The following is a 19,565-nucleotide window of genomic DNA, read 5'->3' as shown; positions in this document are numbered from 1 at the left end:
AACACTTTTCAAAATAAATGCTGAAAAGTTCTACTTTTACGCACTGAAATGGGTGCTGAAAAGTTGAACTTTTCAGCACTTGTTTCGAAAAGTAACACTTTTCATCATTGTTTTGATTTAAACGAACTATTGACAAATACATGAAAATTTGACTTAAAATTTCACTCAATGGGTGTTTTTTGGAATTGCAAAAAATGTTGTATGGAACTCGTTGCAAAACTTGATTTTTTCAGCACTCGTCGTATTTATCCAACTCGGTGAACCTCGTTGGATAAATGTACGACTCGTGCTGAAAAAATCCTCTTTTTGCAACTTGTTTCATAAACTACTATTTTATGTCTTGTTTTGTCGTTGAGCTCTAAAATAATCCCAAAGGTGCTCTAAAGTGATTTGTAAATTTTCAATCCAAGATGGCGGGGAAGAAATATAAAGAAATGCAGTTAGTTATGAAACACCCAAGTAACCACAAGCACTAAATCGGAACTGTTTATCAACATTTCCGTGTTTTGAGCCCCTATAATACAAATTATAATGTTACTTTAGAGTACTAACTCTATATAAGCTGTGGTAAAAGCTTCAAAGCTTTGACATTTCGTGTTACTCTAAAATCACTTTATATCAACTTTTCCAGTGCTTCGTAACATTGTAAACAAAAGCGACATTCAAATATTCGAAGTGTTGGTCTCGGGTTAGATTTTTCATTGAAAACTTTGATTATGATTGGTAAGTTGGAGAAATTGCAGTGGTAATTACTTTTCACTGAAACGTTATTGTTCATTTTCAGAAAACTTCTAGAATTCCGGGCTTTACAATCGTTTTTCCTGAGTGAAAGTACGAGATGGACCTATGGAGGATTTAAGACCATTCCGTGCAATGAATAACCGGCGGCGTCTCTGAATCTACAAAATAGTGATTTGTGATAAATTTGAAAAGTGTAGTAAGGTGTTTAGGTGATTAAATAAACAAAATCATTCAAGTTCAGAGAACAGATTTTCTAAATTCATTGTGAAAGTGCACTTCGACAATGTTCTCCGGGGGAACAACATCGACAATTATCTTCGTCGAAAAGCGTCTTTCTTTACAGAGCAGTCGGTTAGTGCACGGCATCATAATCTTGGAGTTCACAACATCACATCATCGACAGGAGCAAGTGCGGAAAATTACAAAAAAAACATGAGCTTTGAAAACGCCATCTGTCCTTGATAAAGTTCACCAATCAAATAAGCAACAGATGGCGTTGCGAAAAGCTTTTTCTTTTTTGGCATTTTTCTAGGTGCTTTTCCAATGCACTTAAACTCTATATCCACCGTTCCAGTCGCCACTTTTGGCTTTTAAATCACTTTACAAGATGATATAGAGTAATGGAACTCTAATAGGCTCACTTTATATATTAATATAGAGTTCATTTAGTGCTAATATTTAGTGTTTTGCGGTTACTTGGGCAGACAATCATCTACGCAAATTTAACCAAAATGAGTCGCAGTAGGATGGTCCAAATCCGAGTTTCTACAGAGCTACCACCTGAAATCAAAGATTGGTCCATCACCAGGCTAAATTCTAAATTTGAGCTCATTCTGACTACGGGAACCCCTCTCTCTAATCGCTTGAAGTTTGTTTGGTAAAAATCGTCAAAACGTATGGAGAAAAGAAACTGTTTCAGTTTTTACCTGTGGAAGGCACAATAACTATCCAATTCTTACCAATTCTCGAAAGTAAGATCTGAAAACACCATATATTTTAAGATTTTTCGCTAACAGGTTAGGCCGTTGCAAATATTTTTCAAAGTTTATGTCGCCCCCCTTCAAAATTGGTCCGAAAAATCAGGGGGCAAAAAAATATTTTTTCAAAAAAATATCAAAATTTCAATGGAAATAGAAGTCTAATCAACTGAGAACAATCTTAAATGCCTTTTTCTGCATTGATAATCATATTTAACATGTTTGGACTCGTTTAAAAATATTTTGAACTTTTATGAAATTACAATGTACAGCACCGCAAAAACTTTTTTTCCGCAAAAATAAAATTTTCGTCAGTATTTAGAAATTTTGGAAATCAATGATTGCAAAACAACTGGACAGGTGTATGATGCATTTTAAAACACTTTTTTCATTCAAATGTTGACACCGTGGCCTGTAATTTCAATTTTTAGCTTTTTTTATTTTTTTAATCTCACTTATTTCACATAAATTTAGATAAAGTTTCGCCAAAATAGTAGTATTCAACCATCCAACTTTTCAACCTTTAAAAATTATATGTTTTCCTACAGTTCGTGTTAGAGTGGTCCGAAAAACAACATTTTTCAAAAAAATGTAACTCTGCGCCATCTAATCCGTCTTGGAAAGTTCAAAAAGACGCGTCTACGCTTAGGATCGATGCAAATATTTTCAAAGTTTTTGTCCCTCGGCCCTGGCCAAGCTCGAAGAGGGACCAAAAATTTTTTTAAATATATATCTGAAAATTGAAATAGCGAGCCAGAAATTCAATTCAAAAGCACGAAAATGCATAATACAGGAATACAGTCGGTTTGTACTCAGCTGGTTTCAAAAGATCTCAGTTGTAACAAAAAAAATTTTTTGCTCTAAACATTATTTTGCGGTGCTTGGAAAATTCCGTGAATCTCGTGATTTTTTTGAGCATGAGCATAAGCATGAGCATGGTTGACTGCCAATGAGCTGCTACTCCGTTATTGACAGATCAGCTGAAGTTAAACAATGAATCCAAAATGATCAGTGGGAGCCAACCATCCGTTCACTGTTTAACCTCTGAAGATCCCTTCTTTATAAGTCAATACCGGCGCCCTCCCAAGAAGCCTGCAGTTCAACGAAAGGGAGGAATGTTAGTCCGATAGGGTAGAGGACCCAGTTTTCGCCCTGCTCCAGTTTTCGCCCACCTACTGGATTTAATCTGTATTTAGCAAACTCATACCGTTTTTTTGGTTGAATTTATTATGCAGGTTTACATATTCATTAATTTCTAGTACTAATTGAAACTTTCCTAATGAATTTCTATTGTTTATTAAGTTTTTATAAGCTTTTCAAAAAAAGACTTACTGCAGCCGCCATATTTTTGTCAATTTAGACTACAGCGGGTAATAATGTCAATGAGGGAAAACAACTCATTTTATCCGAAAATAATGTAAATGAATAATTCATTAGTTCACTGTTTGTCTGAATTTCATAAAAATCTAGTGATTTACCTGTTTTAAACGTTTACCAAAGGTTATTTCCATAAAATAAAGTGGGCGATTTCTGGGGTCATGGAAAAACATGCGATCCAATTTTCGACCAGGGCGAAATCTAGTATTGTGTTTTAAAATTTTATCTAGAACCAGTTTTCGTTTACCATAAAAACTTTTCTAATCGCAGCGAAATGTGCTTGAAAATATATTTGGAACATTCTAGATTATTTTTAAAGGTTTAATAATCATTTTAATTACTTTCATTTTTAAGGGGTTTTGGTTCAAATGTTTTAAAAGTTTACTGGTACATAGGAGAACAAATTTAACAGAGGATGGAGAAGTAGTTACATATGTGCTTTAATATTTTTATTAAGAGGTACTCGATGTTTTATATTGAGTCAATTTGGGAGCAAATGACTCATAGGGTTAAAGCTCCCCTAACAAAATCAACAACAACATGGAGCTAATTGTAACTGTGTACCCTTATGTTGGGATGAACACATGAGTTCTATCACAAATTTTGATTCAGTCATATTTTTTTAGTGAGAGTGAGAACATTTTTGGTTTTAATTATAATAGACAGAGAATCTCAAAATAAGTAGGATATCTGAAAAAAAAAACTCCCAGGATTTGTTGAACCTCAAATTATACTATGTACGACAAAATATGTGCACATCAATAAAATTTAGCTTCGGGAACATGTTGTGTATCAATAGGAGACCATATTTGCTTAGCTTTGTGTCATAATTTCATTTGATTTCTTGATTTTTGTCGTGGGCGAAAACTGGTTCCAAGGGTGGGCGAAAATTGGATTTAGGGGGACGAAAATAGGCTCTTCAGAGCACTTTATTAAAACGCAAAATTTTATCAAAAATGAACATGTAAATGACAAAAACCTTGTGGAAACTTAAAATCAAATAGTTTATCAACGTTCTACAACACATAGAACCAAAAAACCCGATTTAATATCACCAGAGGTGAAATAGAGCCTTTCTTACAAAATGATGAAACTCCGAGAAATATATTGGTGCAATTATTTTTTCAAAATCATAATGATACCATCCAGTGAGAATTTTACCAAAAGCTTCGAATCTTTTAAGGATAAACCTCAAATGCCATTTTTTTTAATTTCAGAAGTACATTATTTGTCGCAAAACATTTAAATTTAATTAAGAAAAACATATTGGATTGACATTATTAGAAAAAAGGGGTACTAAGTCTATAATGTTAGTCTATGATTAACTTAAAAAAATATGTATCGCTATTGCACTTTGTCGATCAATTATGAGAAGCCAGAAAGAACACATTCACGCGCAGCGTAAAACGCGCAAGCGTAAAAGCGCTGGCGTTGAAGCGCTGGCGTTGAAGCTTCGACTTGACGACTTCGACTTGACGACTTCGACTTGACGACTTCGACTTGACCGAGCTTTCGAGCGAGAACGAGCCGGGACTTCGAATTTGATGTTCAGTATATGATTTTGTATAAATCCAAAAATTTAATAGGAAAAAATAGGGTAAAAATAAGACGAAAAACACTAAAATCGCTATATCTCTGGAAATACATTTTGGAAAAGCTTCAAATTTTGGGCCCAAACAGTTTATGGCGCATGTTTTCGAATGGTTTTTTGTTTGAAACTGAATTCTTTAAATTTGATAGTGTTATCTGTAAAATAGTCCAAAAAATACCTCCAAAAATGGCTTTGACCACATTTACTGGTCGAAAATTGTGAATCGAAAAATAAAATGTTCGTCTCCGACCCCACGGCTACAGATCTGGCTTTTAAAAATTGTGGGTTTTACGAGCGGTTTTCCAGTGATGGAAGACACAAATTTTTAAGAGCGGATACAGACATCGGCCATGTATTTCAGAAAAAGAGCTCTCAAAAATCAGACTTTGAGTTCCGGGTTTCGGGCCAAAATTCAATCGAAAGAACGCATCTAAACCTTCAATTTAGTAAAAGGATTTTTTCCTGGGACGAATCCTCGCCGTGCACGATTTTTTTTAGATTTCTGAAAAAAGAGTTTTTCCAAAAGCAAACCTTAAACCTTTCTTTTGTAAGAAAGGCAAAACATAAATTGTCATCAAATTCTCATCAAATTTCCTAGACTGCCACTACAAAGTGGGCGATTTCTGGGTCCTCTACCCTAGTTGAAGTTGCAGACTCATCAAGCACATAGTTTTTCGCTATATAATTGTTGATACCGCTTGAGACCGTTGAAACCACAGCATCTCCTTCAAGCATCACGTGATAATTTTTTTTTGGGTTAGAAGCAGTGATCCCCGTGCACCGCGTTCAACCGCGTTCTCTGTTTTCTGTACTCGATCAAACACCAGCACCGCGTGTGCACGCGTACAAGCAAACCTAAACTCTGCCGTGTACAGTCTGTACGCGCACACGAACCTCGAGTTTAAAACCGAACCTTGCACCCCGGGTACAAACCTCGTGCAAGCCGACGACTCAGAAAAGAGACAAAAATATTTCCCTCACGCTCCCTCTGCTGTAAAGCGGTGTTTCATTCTCCGCTGCAGTCACACTACAGTGTTTGCCACAGAGAGAGTGAGAAGCAGTCATTTTTTCGTCTCTTTACACGCTCTTCGCTCGCACCGCGTTGTACCCGAGGTGTGCACCCCGTGTTTACACCGCGTGTAAACTTGAGTGCGCCGTGCGGGGAGAACTTGAACATGGCAGCACTGAAAACATGTACGGCGTGTACGGCGTGCGCGCGTTCGGGGAAGACTGGTTAGAAGGATAAGGTATTGGCTTTTCGATGCCTCCCGAGCTACGACGCTATGGGGAGGACTTTCATAACAGACCCGTCGGCGAGCTTTCCGAGCAACGATGCTATGGGAAGGTCTTTCTGGTTAACACACAAACTCACTCACACACATTTATTTTGCTCCACTATTAACTCAACGATCCAAATTGTCAATGCGTCTTTCGTTCATTATATAGAAATGGCTTTTTCACCGCAAAAAAATAAAACCTTATTCGAAAAATTTAAACACAATCCACCCGACGCTGTGCCTTCCGATCAACGATGATATAGGAAGGGCTTTGAAAATCACAAAACAAATCACTTTTCACTCCGAATATTTTTTACGACCACGCGCTCCCTTTGCCAATTATGCACTGATGACGCTGCATTTTCAGAGGGCAATCTTCTTTTCGCAGCACACGACAAAAATGCGAAACAAAAGGCACACACAAAAAAAATCACTTTTCACTCCGAATATTTTTTACGACCACGCGCTCCCTTTTCCAATTATGCACTGATGACGCTGCATTTTCAGAGGGCAATCTTCTTTTCGCAGCACACAATACACGACAAAAATGCGAAACAAAAGGCACACACAAAAAAAATCACTTTTCAATCCGAATATTTTTTACGACCACGCGCTCCCTTTGCCAATTATGCACTCCGTGAATCTCGTGATTTTTTTATATATAAACTCAAACATTTTAAACACAGGGGTAAGCATTTTAAATTGTTTGCGGCTGATTGCACTTAAAATGTCACTGAAATATTGAGAGTTTAGAAAAAAAATCCCTCATTTTTTCAGACCGGTTTTCGCAACAGCCTAAGAATATTACAGCATTTATCGTTGTGGTCCCTTAAAATATGAATGTGACATAATGCACAGTGGTCCCGATAATGGATTTTCCATATAATGGTGCAGTTTTGGAGCAGCAAAAGTTTCCCCTTCCCATTAACAACAAGTTATCTGAAGATAGCAAGGCTCCTGATGACTGCACCACTTTCAGAAAATCAATTTTCAATATATTTTGCGATCTGGACGACTGTGTAATGGTGGTTCAAATATTTTTAATTTTAATTGCATGAAATACTACATTTCAAAATATGTTATGATTTCTTTTATCTTAACAATATTTTTTGTTCTTTAAAAAAATTAAAAATATAACATTCTTCTCTTCAGTATGATACAGTACAATTTTCTACATTTAAATTTCCTCTTCAAATTGTTAGTTCATTAAACCCGATTTGACCCCCTCTCACTCCTAGGATGATTATAAAAACAAACCTCATTTTCTCTCCGTGGAGAAATTTCCCGCTCCCAGTCGCACTGGCTCTCTGCTCTGATTTTTCTCAGCCCAGCTGCAGCAACCGAAGCTGCTCACCACACCACGATTTATTCGCCGTGTTCGTCGTCGTTCAAAGCTGCTTCAATACGGCTTGAAATGTTTACCAACAAATTATTGATAACACTTGAATCACCAATGTCAACCGACACACACACACTTGTACAAACACGCCGGTTAAATCACACCGTAATCAATGATAAGCAATTCACCACCTGACTCGGGGCGATTTAAGCCAAATTAGGCTAAATAGAGAGAGAAGAATCGCACGACTTAAAACCTCAACCAGCCGCCGTCAGTGGTCAGACGGGAATGTTTGCAATTTTCTTGAAAATTTACATTCATCGAGCAACAATGTTCACTGTAGCTGGTGGTGGTGGTGTGATTTCAGGGGAAAAACAGCGATTTGCGATGATTCTTGGTCTGGTTTCAGTTGAACACACGCGCTCGCGACTGTGTAAATTCAGTGTGTGTGTGTGTGTGTGTGTGTGATGAGTGAGTGTGAATGTTCTAAAAATAGAAGATGAGAAAATGAACTGAATTTCAAATGAAAATAAAAACATAAGCAACTAAGACAAATTGCACGAAGGAATGGAAGCTGGTAGCAAGTTCAGTAAAGGTGTCGATGGTGCAAAAACAGATGTCAAAGATTTACAACAGTGCGTTAAATTTGAAGGGGTTAATATTTGTGATGATTTTCGACTGACATACTGAAATTTTTTCTGATACACTGGGGGAAATTGACTAAAAAGTAGTCAGCCAATCTTCCGAGATTTTTGTTAACAATGTTTAAATAAATATGAACTTATTTCACTCTTGTGATTCAATAGCAATAGATTCAAGTTCAATTAGGGATATTACTGAATTTTTAGCACTAAAATGGTTGCTGAAAAGGTTAATTTTTTATTCTTTTTATGCTTTTTTATTTGATTTATAGATATAACACGAAACTAACGACCTAACCTCTAGGTTAGACCGGGGCCAACATTTACTTCCCCGTCCCACGGAAGGCGTGATCAGACAAATCTCGTCTTGAAAAATGCCACCGGGACCATCTGGAATCGAACCCAGGCCGACTGGGTGAAAGGCAACCACGCAAAAACAATATTAATGTTATTTCAAATGTATAGCAAGTCCCGAGCATGGATAAATAACAAGGGAAATGCGTAATAATACCTTTCTCTGGTATCGATACCAAATTTTGGTATTCCTGGACCCTTTAAAATTTGTCTTAAGGATTATGCAAGAGCAAAATGTGCTATCATACCAATTTAAGGTATTGTTTTAATATTGCAAAATTTTAGCATTTGTCAATGGTCGAACACCACATTTTGGTATTCATTTGGTATTACAGTATTTTATCAAATTCCTCTGAAACTATCGGAAAATTTTGACCAATTTTGACAAAATAATTAATTTTGCGCTAAAGTGATGTATCCAGGCAAATGCTTTAATTGAAAACCGGAAATTTTAAACTTGATTTTAAACATTTTTGATATACCCCCTAAAGAAATTACTTGAAACTGTGGAAAATTTTCTAAGTCAGGATGGCACATTTTGGTATTATTTTGGTATTGAAAGGTTTCATCAAATTCCTCTGAAACTATGGGATTTTTTTTTATAAATTTTGATGAGATAATTAATTTTGCGCTAAAATGACTTGAAACCCAAAAATGTTAAAGCTGATTTTCATTTTTTTTTTATATACCCACTAAGATTTTTTTAAAAAAACGTTGAAATTTCTCTAAGTTGGGATAACCAAATACTTTGAAAAACGAGTCAATCGACAGATTATTGAATTTTGTTGAATTTCAATCCAGTTTCATTTTAATAACACTTGTTTTTCAATCTTGTTATTTTTTAGAATCTTCAAGAACTTCAAGCACAGGCCGTTCATCAATGACAAATGCATTCGATGTGGTGAAGAATATCACTAAGAACAACATGGAATCATCAGGTGAGTAGATTTGGCTGTTGCATATGGATCATTTCCGTTTTTTCACTAACTGCAACTGCTGCACTAAAAATGGTATGAAAATACCAAATTTTGGTATTACTTGTGCAAAAACCAACGACCAAAATGTGCTCTTGGTTGCCCAGTAATAGATGGTAAAATACCAGGAAATCATACCAAAATCATGTATGTGGAAGACCACAGGAATACCAAAATCTGATTTTCCAAGGGCGCGGGAATACTTTAAAATTAAACCATGGCAATACCAAGTTTTGGTATTCAAGCAATGTTCAAAAATCCAGAAGACCTCAACTTGGTATTCAAATGGTTTTATTTTGAGGTAACGTCATGATTCGAATTCCCGGACGCTTCGAAACCCGGACACTTCATTTTGTTTTATCAATTATTTGAATATAAGTTCGCATTATGAATGCCAAAACTGTGTTATTTGATGAACTCCAACATCAACTTTCATTTAAAGTTTGTTTGAACGCTGTAGTTAATGCCAAAACAATTAAATACAATAAAATTATAAGTTTACCAAAAATGCGAAACATTTCACTTGAAATATTTCATAGGCGTTCGAAGCACCGGGAAGGCAAAGCAGAAATTTATGGTTACGATTTCCTTAAATTCTAGCAAATGTTTATATAAACTATCGATTGTTTTGATGTTATCAGCTTATTTGAGACCTAAAGAATGCCATTCACTAACATTTCAGTCCAAATTTGTGCGATTCATAAGTAAAATCGAGTGTCCGGAATTCGAAGCAAGAGTGTCCGGATTTCGAATCAGCTTTTATCAGTGTCCGGGATTCGAAGCATAACAAGTCATCTTAATTTTGAAATTCTGATGAAAAATTGTTTGAAAAGACATATTTTGCATGCATTTTCTTGAAACTGACTGTTTATACTACATCCTGATGATATTTCTACATTTCCAACTTATTTCATGATTTTTTGCCAGCTATAACAAAAATGATATGCTACTAAGTGTCCGGATTTCGAATCATGACGTTATTATTTTACCCTTGGAATAACATGGTTTGGTATTGTTGTGCCCTTCCACATACAAGATTTTGGTATGATTACATGGTATTTTACCATCTATTACTGGGCAACCAAGAGCACATTTTGGTCGCTGTTATTTGCCCAAGTAATACCAAAATTTGGTATTCCCGTGTTATTTACCCCCGCTCGGGGAATCTCATGTATATATTTTCAAAACGCGTTTACAATAGGGTGTGAGTGGAATGAACTTCTTTAATTTTTGACTATTTCATGTATAAAATTCTAAAAGTTTTTCAAAAGGGCGTTTTTTTCGGAAAGTTTTCTTATAATATTCAAGCAAAACAATGCTAAAAGACCAATATTGAGATGACAATAAACAATGCAATCAATCAAGTAAGAAGTATTTTATAATCAACTATCGGACCGTGTGAACTCTTCCAGGCAAAACAAAAGTCAAAGCCAAACAATTTTGTTTTAGGTTGGGGATATGAAAAGGATACTATCAAATCATACTCATGAATAAGCTGTCGATACCCAGTTAACGAATTCACCTTTCGCCTTATGCCATTTCGTCGTGGCTGTGCTTTGTTGCCTCACGTTGTTTTTGAGAAAAAACGCATTTTAGTGTTTGACTTTAAATAAACAAAAACAAACGGATAACATGCAAATAATCAAACCAGAATGTTTTTTTTAGCCCATGTATACACGGTTTCTTACTGATATAAATTTATTAATAATGTTCATGTTTATCAAAGTTATAAAAAATTTAAGTTTCAATTTTAAAATCTTATATTTGAAATCATCTTTTGAGGTTTTGTAAAGGTCGTCCTTAACTTAACCTAACTTTGGCCCATAATCTACACGCGTCAACAAAGCACAACAACGACGATTTATCGATCCACGTGCCATGAACGTTTTAGATCCAATAAACTCCTTATTAACCAGCACAAGAATCCATCCAATCAGTAGCGCACCCTTTGTCGTCCTGGATGTCTCATTGGCATAACATTACACCCAATTTCGTTAACCTTCCTCACTTTCCTCGACAGCGAGATGAAAGACCATTCCACTTTAGCCAGCGACTAAACGATTGTTTAAACAGAAAAGCACTCGCAGTGGTTAAAAAACCCCTAAAAAGCAAGGACCGGCCGGATTTTGCACAGTTTTTCGCCGGAATGTCTAAAATTGAATTTAATAGCGTCCCACTTTGAAATCCTACCCATAGTCGTGTACTTCGAGGACCCGCTGAAGGACCATTTCAACATTCCTCCTCCGCTGTGTCGAGCTTCTTTTATGTCAACTCAACACCAAAAAAAGGCTCCCAGTTATTAAATATTCATTTCAGGTGAACGGCGAGAAAGCAAAACCGTTTTATGTGAATGGATTTGTACAGCCACTCCACCGTGCCGTGCTTCGCGGGTGGTTAAACTGAAAAGTCATTTCCGGTTAGAATGACCTGCACAGACTGCCTGGTGTATTTTCACAATTTATTGGAAATGCCCTCCACGTGATAAATTCAGTTCCCAATTATCGCCGCAGTCGCTGCAATGAAATCATTTTTTTTTTTGCATTTACATCGAGTGAAATCATCACTGCGAACGGAATTGAACGCAGTTTAGCAATCATTTTATGGCAAAGATTCAACCAGTGATATTCCGTACGCGACTGCGGCGCCAGACTGTCACGGCGTTTGGAATCGATTTTTCCCCTTTTGGCTCGGGAACGATATGAAAGACAGTAACAAAAACATTGTATGTTTGCTTACGCAATGCCATTCAAAGTAACTTGATAAGTTATTTATCGGAATCATACATATGATAAATTTACGCAAAGTACATAAGTTATTCAATTTCATGACTGGAAATTACCGATGTACTGCGTAGTAGATACATGGGACATAAATGTCCCATAAGCAAAAATAGCAAGCTGAGAAAAACTCAAAGCAACTTTGTCCCACACATGAGGCTACGTGTTAATCGCATCATCTTGGTGGTAAACTTTACGCAGTTGGCCTGGCCGTTTAGAAAAGAAGGATGTTGGAAGTAATCACCCCGACAATCTCCAGCGTGCTTCCGGAAGGTCGGCTGATTAGATTAGATTAGAATTCCTGCATTCTGATTTCTAAAACAAAGTACTGGATGTTTTGGGCTTTTCTGAAAGGGCACACGATTTTGTATAACTATGCAAACAAGGGCAGTAAAGTACTATCTACAAAATAATTTTCAGCAAAGCTTGACTTTTTTTACTACAATCCAGACTGGATTATCCGAAGCCTCGATTATCCGAAGTTCGATTATCCGAAGGTTTGTATGGGACTTCGGATAATCGAATCATGAACAAAAAAAATCGTTTTTTTATTTTCTTATTTCAAACATCAAAATTGAGTTATGCGAACCCATTTTAGTGAGTCTACTAACGTAAAGACTTCCATCCTTGCCATGATTTTTCGTTAAAAGATATACATTTTTCGTTGCTTTCAATATTTTGACAAAATTCCTTCAACAAGTTGTTTATAATAGTGCCCTACACATGCCGATTCCTTTTGGTAACGATTATCCCATTCCTTGTAAAGTTATGGAAATCGTCATTAATCAATGATTGCCAACTAGGACGTCAATGACTGTGCCCCAAATTTATATAAATTTTGAAGCACAATTGATTAGGATCTAAAATTCTTTCAGTGGCTTCAAGAAGGCAACAACCGGCACATGATGATTCCTTGGGTGCTGAAAGTTAAATTGAATTTAAAACAGAATATTTCATAGATCAACGGCTTCACCTTGAATTAAAAAATGCATTTTTTAATATTTCATCAACGCCAGATTGGCCGCTATCTTGAATTTAAAAATTCTAAATCTCTTTAGTGCAGTCATACTTAATCTCAACAATCGAAAATAGGACATCGAAAAAAAGTTTTTTTTTGTAATTGGGTAATTCTCTACCAACTCACACGAAATCGGGAAAAGTTGCCCCGACCCCTCTTCGACTTGCGTGAAACTTTGTTCTAAGGGGTAACTTTTGTCCCTGATCACGAATCCGAAGTCCGTTTTTTGATATCTCGTGACGGAGGGGCGGTACGACCCCTTCCACTTTTGAACATGCGAAAAAAGAGGTGTTTTTCAATAATTTGCAGTCTGAAACGGTGATGAGATAGAAATTTGGTTTTAAAGGGACTTTTATGTAAAATTAGACGCCTGATTTGATTGCGTACTCAGAATTCCGGAAAAAAACAAATTTTTCATCGAAAAAACACTAAAAAAGTTTAAAAAATTCTCCCATTTTCCGTTACTCGACTGTAACAAATTTTGAAACATGACATTTTATGGGAAATTTAATGTGCTTTTCTAATCTACATTCACCCAGAAGGGTCATATTTTCATTTAGAACAAAATTTTTCATTTTAAAATTTCGTGTTTTATCTAATTTTGCAGGGTTATTTTTTAGAGTAACAATGTTCTACAAAGTTATAAAGCAGACAATTACAAAAATTTTGATATATAGACATAAGGGGTTTGTTTATTAACATCACGAGTTATCGCGATTGAAATTGTTGGAACTTCAGCTGTTTAATTTTTTATGAATTTTTTTTTAGTGTGTAGCCTATAAAAAACAATCCCATTTTTAATTCGGCTTTTTTAATAGGCTTTTTCGATGCTCAAAAATCCCATTTTTAATTCGGCTTTTTTAATAGGCTTTTTCGATTGCAATCAATGTTTAGATCATATTTCTTGCAGCACGGATCGTACCTTTATCCAACGAAATTTACCGAGTTGACTAAATACGACAAGTGTAAATAAACAAATTTTGCAACGAGCTGATTACAACTTTTGTTGTGATTCCGAAAAACGCTTTTTGAAAAGATTTTATATCAAACATCCATGTGGGTAATTCTCTGCCAACTCACACGAAATCGGGAAAAGTTGCCCCGACCCCTCTTCAATTTGCGTGAAACTTTATCCTAAGGGGTAACTATTGTCCCTGATCACGAATCCGAGGTCCATTTTTGATATCTCGTGACAGAGGGGCGGTACGACCCCTTACATTTTTGAACATGCGAAAAAAGAGGTGTTTATCAATAATTTGCAGTCTGAAACGGTGATGAGATAGAAATTTGGTGTCAAAGGGACTTTTATGTAAAATTAGACGCCCGATTTGATGGTGTACTCTGAATTCCGAAAAAACGTATTTTTCATCGAAAAAAAATCCAAAAAAGTTTAAAAAATTCTCCCATTTTCCGTTACACGACTGTAAAAAATTTTGGAACATGTCATTTTATGGGAAATTTAATTAAAAAAAAATCATTTAGATCATAAATTTATTTTTTTAAATTTCGTGTTTTTTCTAACTTTGCAGGATTATTTTTTAGAGTGTAACAATATTCTACAAAGTTGTAGAGCAGACAATTACAAAAATTTAAAATTTAAAAAAAAATTAAAAACATCACGAGTTATCGCGATTTTACGAAAAAAAGTTTTGAAAATGTTGGTCGTCGTTGATCATGGCCATTCATCGTCACCCGCGACAGACACGGCAGAAGAAACAAAGAGAAACGCAAAAAGTAACTTTTTCAAAACTTTTTTTCGTAAAATCGCGATAACTAGTGATATTCATAAGCAAACCCCTTATGTATTTCTATCATTTTTTTTGTAATTGTCTGCTCAACAACTTTGTAGAACATTGTTACACTCTAAAAAATAATCCTGCAAAGTTAGAAAAAACACGAAATTTTAAAATGAAAATTTTTGTTGTAAATGAAAAAATTACCCTTCTGGGTCAATGTAGATTCGAAAAGAACATAAAATTTCCCATAAAATGACATGTTCCAAAAATTTTTACAGTCGAGTAACGGAAAATGGGAGAATTTTTAAAACCTTTTTATCGTTTTTTTTCGATGAAAATACGTTTTTTCGGAATTCTGACGATCGATCGTAGCAATCGGGGTGTGCGGACGCGAAAACTTTTCGCTGTCACAGTTTTTCTCGGGCTCCAATAATTTTTCATGAAAGATTGTGAAAATTACTTGGAAAGTTAAGTTTTTCAAACGGCGGAAAAATGGGATAATTTGGATGGATCGCGGTGGTGGTGGTGGTGCTGGACGAGGACGGTTCAATGGAGAACGTGGCCTGTTCCGGATTGGTTGCGGAACTGTCATGGAACTCGGTAGCTATCGAACCTTTCCCGAAGACCAGAATGGTGCTCGGTCCTCGTCAAGGTCAACATCCCGCTAATGAAAGCGTGAAAAATCCTGCAAAAGGTGGACGGAGCGGATTACGAGTGGGCGGTGGCAAGCGGGAACAGGCCTCCTTGAGCGGGTACCCACCCTCGTTTGACGAAGACGAAGACGATTGAAGAGAAGCTGGTTTTGAACAATTTGTTCACTGGTGAGCTCGTTCTTTTTATAAAACAACCATTCTTTCATTTATTCTGACATACACACACATCATTCAAGACTACGCCGGTAGGGCGTTCCCAAGGAGCAGCCGTAACTGACTGGTTACGGGGTTCGTTATGCGAATGGTCCTGGGTTCGATTCCCGTATGCTTCAAACGAGAAAGTATAGGAAATATAAATCTTGAAACTCTGAACATGAACGAAAAATCAGAGTCGCTCGAGTTGGGGTTCGATTCCCCGTCCTTTGGATTGGTAAGCAAAAATGCTAACCACTCGTCCATCGCGACTGGAATTAGGAATACTGTTACTGTCAACTATATACGCGCTGGGTCCTTGTCCATTTGATAAGGGTTCGGAAGTTCTAAATAACGTTTGAATCCGATGGATGCAAACGTTCTTCAGGGCGGGGCTTGTCGATTCAAGCTGAGGTACCTCGCGCTCGGCTAGCCAGCGTAGAAATGGGTCACCGAAGCTCGGCAGAGCTAACACCTTCCTAATGCCTATGCGAGTTATTTGCATGTATAGAATGTAGATGTTGCACACACACACACACAAATACGTTTTTTTTTCGGAATTCTGAGTACGCCATCAAATCGGGCGTCTAATTTTACATAAAAGTGCCTTCGACACCAAATTCCTATCTCATCACCGTTTCAGGCTGCAAATTATTGAAAAACACCTCTTTTTTCGTATGCTCAAAAATTAAAGGGGTCGTACCGCCCCTCCGTTACGAGATATAAAAAACGGACCTCGGATTCGTGATCAGGGACAAAAGTTACCCCTTAGGACAAAGTTTCACGCAAATTGAAGAGGGGTCGGGGCAACTTTTCCCGACTTCATGTGAGTTGGTAGAGAATTACCCATGTGTTAAGTAAATTCACCATTAAAATGAAAAAAATATTGAAAAATGTTATTTTCGATATTAGTGCTGTGAAGTTTTTTTTAAATAAAAAAAAGTAAATAGTTTCACGATGGAATTGCAAAAACATTATATTGACTTTATTTTAAGATGATATGACATGACATGATTTCGTTTGTCATAGAAAAAATACACCAAATTTATTCCAAACCAAAAAAAATATCAAAAAGTAATCGTTGTCCAAAGTCTTATGGAATTGCTCAATAACATAATTACAAGAAACACAATCTTAGCTAAAAAATAAGCTGAACTATTGCATATTTGAAAAGAAAATATCTCTCGATCGTTTACAGACGATGGTGATGGAGATTGTTTTATCAATAAGTTCAAATGTTCAAATGTTTTAATCAATAATTTATAATTAACTTTAAGAGAGGATCGTACCTTAACAAGTAGTGACAATTGTATCTGACTAACATTCTATAACTTTGCTTTACTCATCAGCAAAACAAACCGACAAAAAAATCGGATTCTGAATCATCAACAATCATCGGTAGCTAACCGGCAACACCAAATTTTTCGACAAATAGTTGTTTCTGGTCGACCTTCACCAAAGGCTAAATACGCAGCTCATTCGCCGCTGGCTAGCCGACTCTGACTCCGTGTATTTACACTATCGTAAGGCCCTCAGAATCATGAGCATGAACCACACCAGAGAGTGAACATCGCGCGAGAATGCCAACAAGTCAAGCCAAACAGCAAACCAGCTGTTCCCCTCTGCCTGAACTGAACAAAAACAACAACGATGGGAAGAACGTCGGAATTGCAGTTCTCGACGACGACGGAGAATGAGGTAAGCGCCCTATGACATCATCGATACAGTGGCACTTGCACTGAGGCAAAACTAAAACAGGTCCGGGTGCGGTACGTGTATAAAGGACACGTGTGTATCGATCGGTAACACTTGAATCGATTAGTTGAACTAGTTCAAAAGTACTTGTATGAGTTTGAATCCCAAATCGTTGGGCTAATTCGCTTTGCACTACCGAAAAATCACCGCTTTGACACACTTTACAGAGCTTAAACCGAACCGGAAAAGTTGTACACCAACCAACCAACCAACTAGCGAGAGAGTTTTAGCGACTGTTTAGTTCGTCGACGTCGTCGGCACTGCCGGCAAGAAGTCACACTCTTAACTGCGAACTGCGAACCGATGCTGAATATAAATTCTGATATTATGGATACACTCGGACAGACAGACGAGTGACTTGGCTTGACTCTCGTGTACCGGCAGAGGGAAGGATGGTCTCTCGCGGCGCTCGACCAAGACACTGACATCTCCGTGACGCACTCTAGCGAGAACCCAGTGGTTTTCAGTTTGAACAATTTTGCATATTTTTGTGAATTTCTCCATTGAAAACTAAAAGCCACAAATGTTCTTATAAAAAATTACCCAAATATTCAATAATGCCTTTAAAGCGATTCTCCTCGATTTTTTTAAACTTTGTTTGTTCACTTTGACCTGTATCCAAAGCAGACGGCTGAGAATAAAAAGGTATCATATTTATCTGAGTCTATAAAGAGTTAAAATCAATTAAGCTTTTGCAAGCACCCAACATAAACTGCGACGTCGTGGTTGATACTTAAAGGTGGCGAGTCAAATGTTTCAAGAATGTATTACCGACAATTTTTGTGATTTTTTTACTCCTGAACTGCAAAATAAATCCGTTCGCTCAGTCCACGTTCTTCTTCCTCTCAGATGCTTTGGGTTAAGCAAAGAGTTCAAATCTCAAAGTCGTAATCAATTTTTTAATAAAAAGTACCATTTTAGGGTTGTAGTAACTTTCAGTTTATAACTTTCGGAAATGTTCATATCTTCCAGTTTTGGAAAAATACTTTATGAAGGCCATCCCAGATAAAAATATATTTTGAAAACCTGAGAATACTTCCTACAACTTTCACTCAAAGACTTTGGAAATCGAACTGTTAGTTTCTGAGAAAAAGCCTCAATGAAAATTGATCTAAAATCTGAGTGTCACCGAATTAACCTGTCATTTTCAACTTGAAATGTTTTTTTTTATCTTTTCAATAGAAAAAGTATCTGAATTTTAAAATTTGGTCTTAAATATGAAAAGAGGAACATTATTTATTTGTAGACCTTTTCACAAGAAATGGGTAATTCTTCGCACACTCACACGAAATCGGGAAAAGTTGCCCCGACCCCTATTCGATTTGCGTGAAACTTTGTCCTAAGAGGTAACTTTTTTCCCTGATCACGAATCCGAGGTCCATTTTTTGATATCTCGTGACGGAGGGGCGGTACTTCTTTTGTTTTTGAGCATGCGAAAAAGGAGGTGGTTTTCAATAATTTGCAGCCTGAAACGGTGATGAGATAGACATTTGGTGTCATTTTAAGGGACATTTAATGTACTTTTCGAATCTACATTGACCCAGAAGGGTGATTTTTTCATTTAGAACAAAATTTTTCACTTTAAAATTTTGTGTTTTTTTCTAAAACTTTGCAGGGTTACTTTTTAGAGCGTAATAATGTTCTACAAAGTTGTAGAGCAGACAATTACAAAAAAATATATATATCTATAAGGGATTTGCTTCAAAACATCACGAGTTATCGCGATTTCACGAAAAAAAAAGTTTTGAAAATGTTGCTCGTCGTTGATCATGGCCGCTCATCGTCACCCGCGACTGACACGGACGACAAAGCAAAGAGAAACACAAAAAGTATTTTTTCAAAACTTTTTTGGAAGATCACAATAACTCGTGATGTTTTGAAGCAACCCCCTTATGTATATATATCAAAATATTTTATCTTTTTTTAATGAAAATTTTGTTCTAAATGAAAAAAATACCCTTCTGGGACAATGTAGATTCGAAAAGTACATTAAATTTCCCTTAAAATGACATGATCCAAAAAAATTTACAGTCAAGTAACGGAAAATGTAAGAATTTTTAAAACTTTTGTAGTGTTTTTTTCGATGAAAATATGAAAATTGGAATTCTGAGTACGCCATCAAATCGGGCGTCTAATTTTACATAAAAGTTTCTTTGACACCAA

At 36.4% G+C, this 19,565-nt stretch overlaps 1 protein-coding gene across 7 annotated transcripts in view; it reads right to left on the bottom strand.

The window, feature by feature from the left end:
• LOC120422354 (extended synaptotagmin-2) overlaps positions 1-19,565 on the bottom strand; it is a 59,804-nt gene that overhangs the window by 28,655 nt on the left and 11,584 nt on the right. For 2 of the 7 annotated variants that reach the window (XM_039585754.2, XM_039585756.2), the window contains exon 1: positions 7,221-7,516. The exons of 2 other annotated variants lie outside the window; for them this stretch is intronic. In XM_039585754.2, coding sequence (XP_039441688.1) covers positions 7,221-7,225 — 5 coding nt within the window. In that variant the 5' untranslated portion in view covers positions 7,226-7,516. Of the gene's footprint in view, positions 1-7,220; positions 7,517-17,562; positions 17,746-19,565 lie in introns of those variants that run through there. 3 more of the 7 variants (XM_039585753.2, XM_039585751.2, XM_039585755.2) reach the window with 3 other exon arrangements.

Source organism: Culex pipiens, chromosome 3 (genome assembly GCF_016801865.2).
Source record: "Culex pipiens pallens isolate TS chromosome 3, TS_CPP_V2, whole genome shotgun sequence".
NCBI lineage: Eukaryota > Metazoa > Arthropoda > Insecta > Diptera > Culicidae > Culex > Culex pipiens.
The sequence above is the reverse complement of the archived record's forward strand: the minus strand, read 5'-3'. Positions and strand labels throughout refer to the sequence as shown.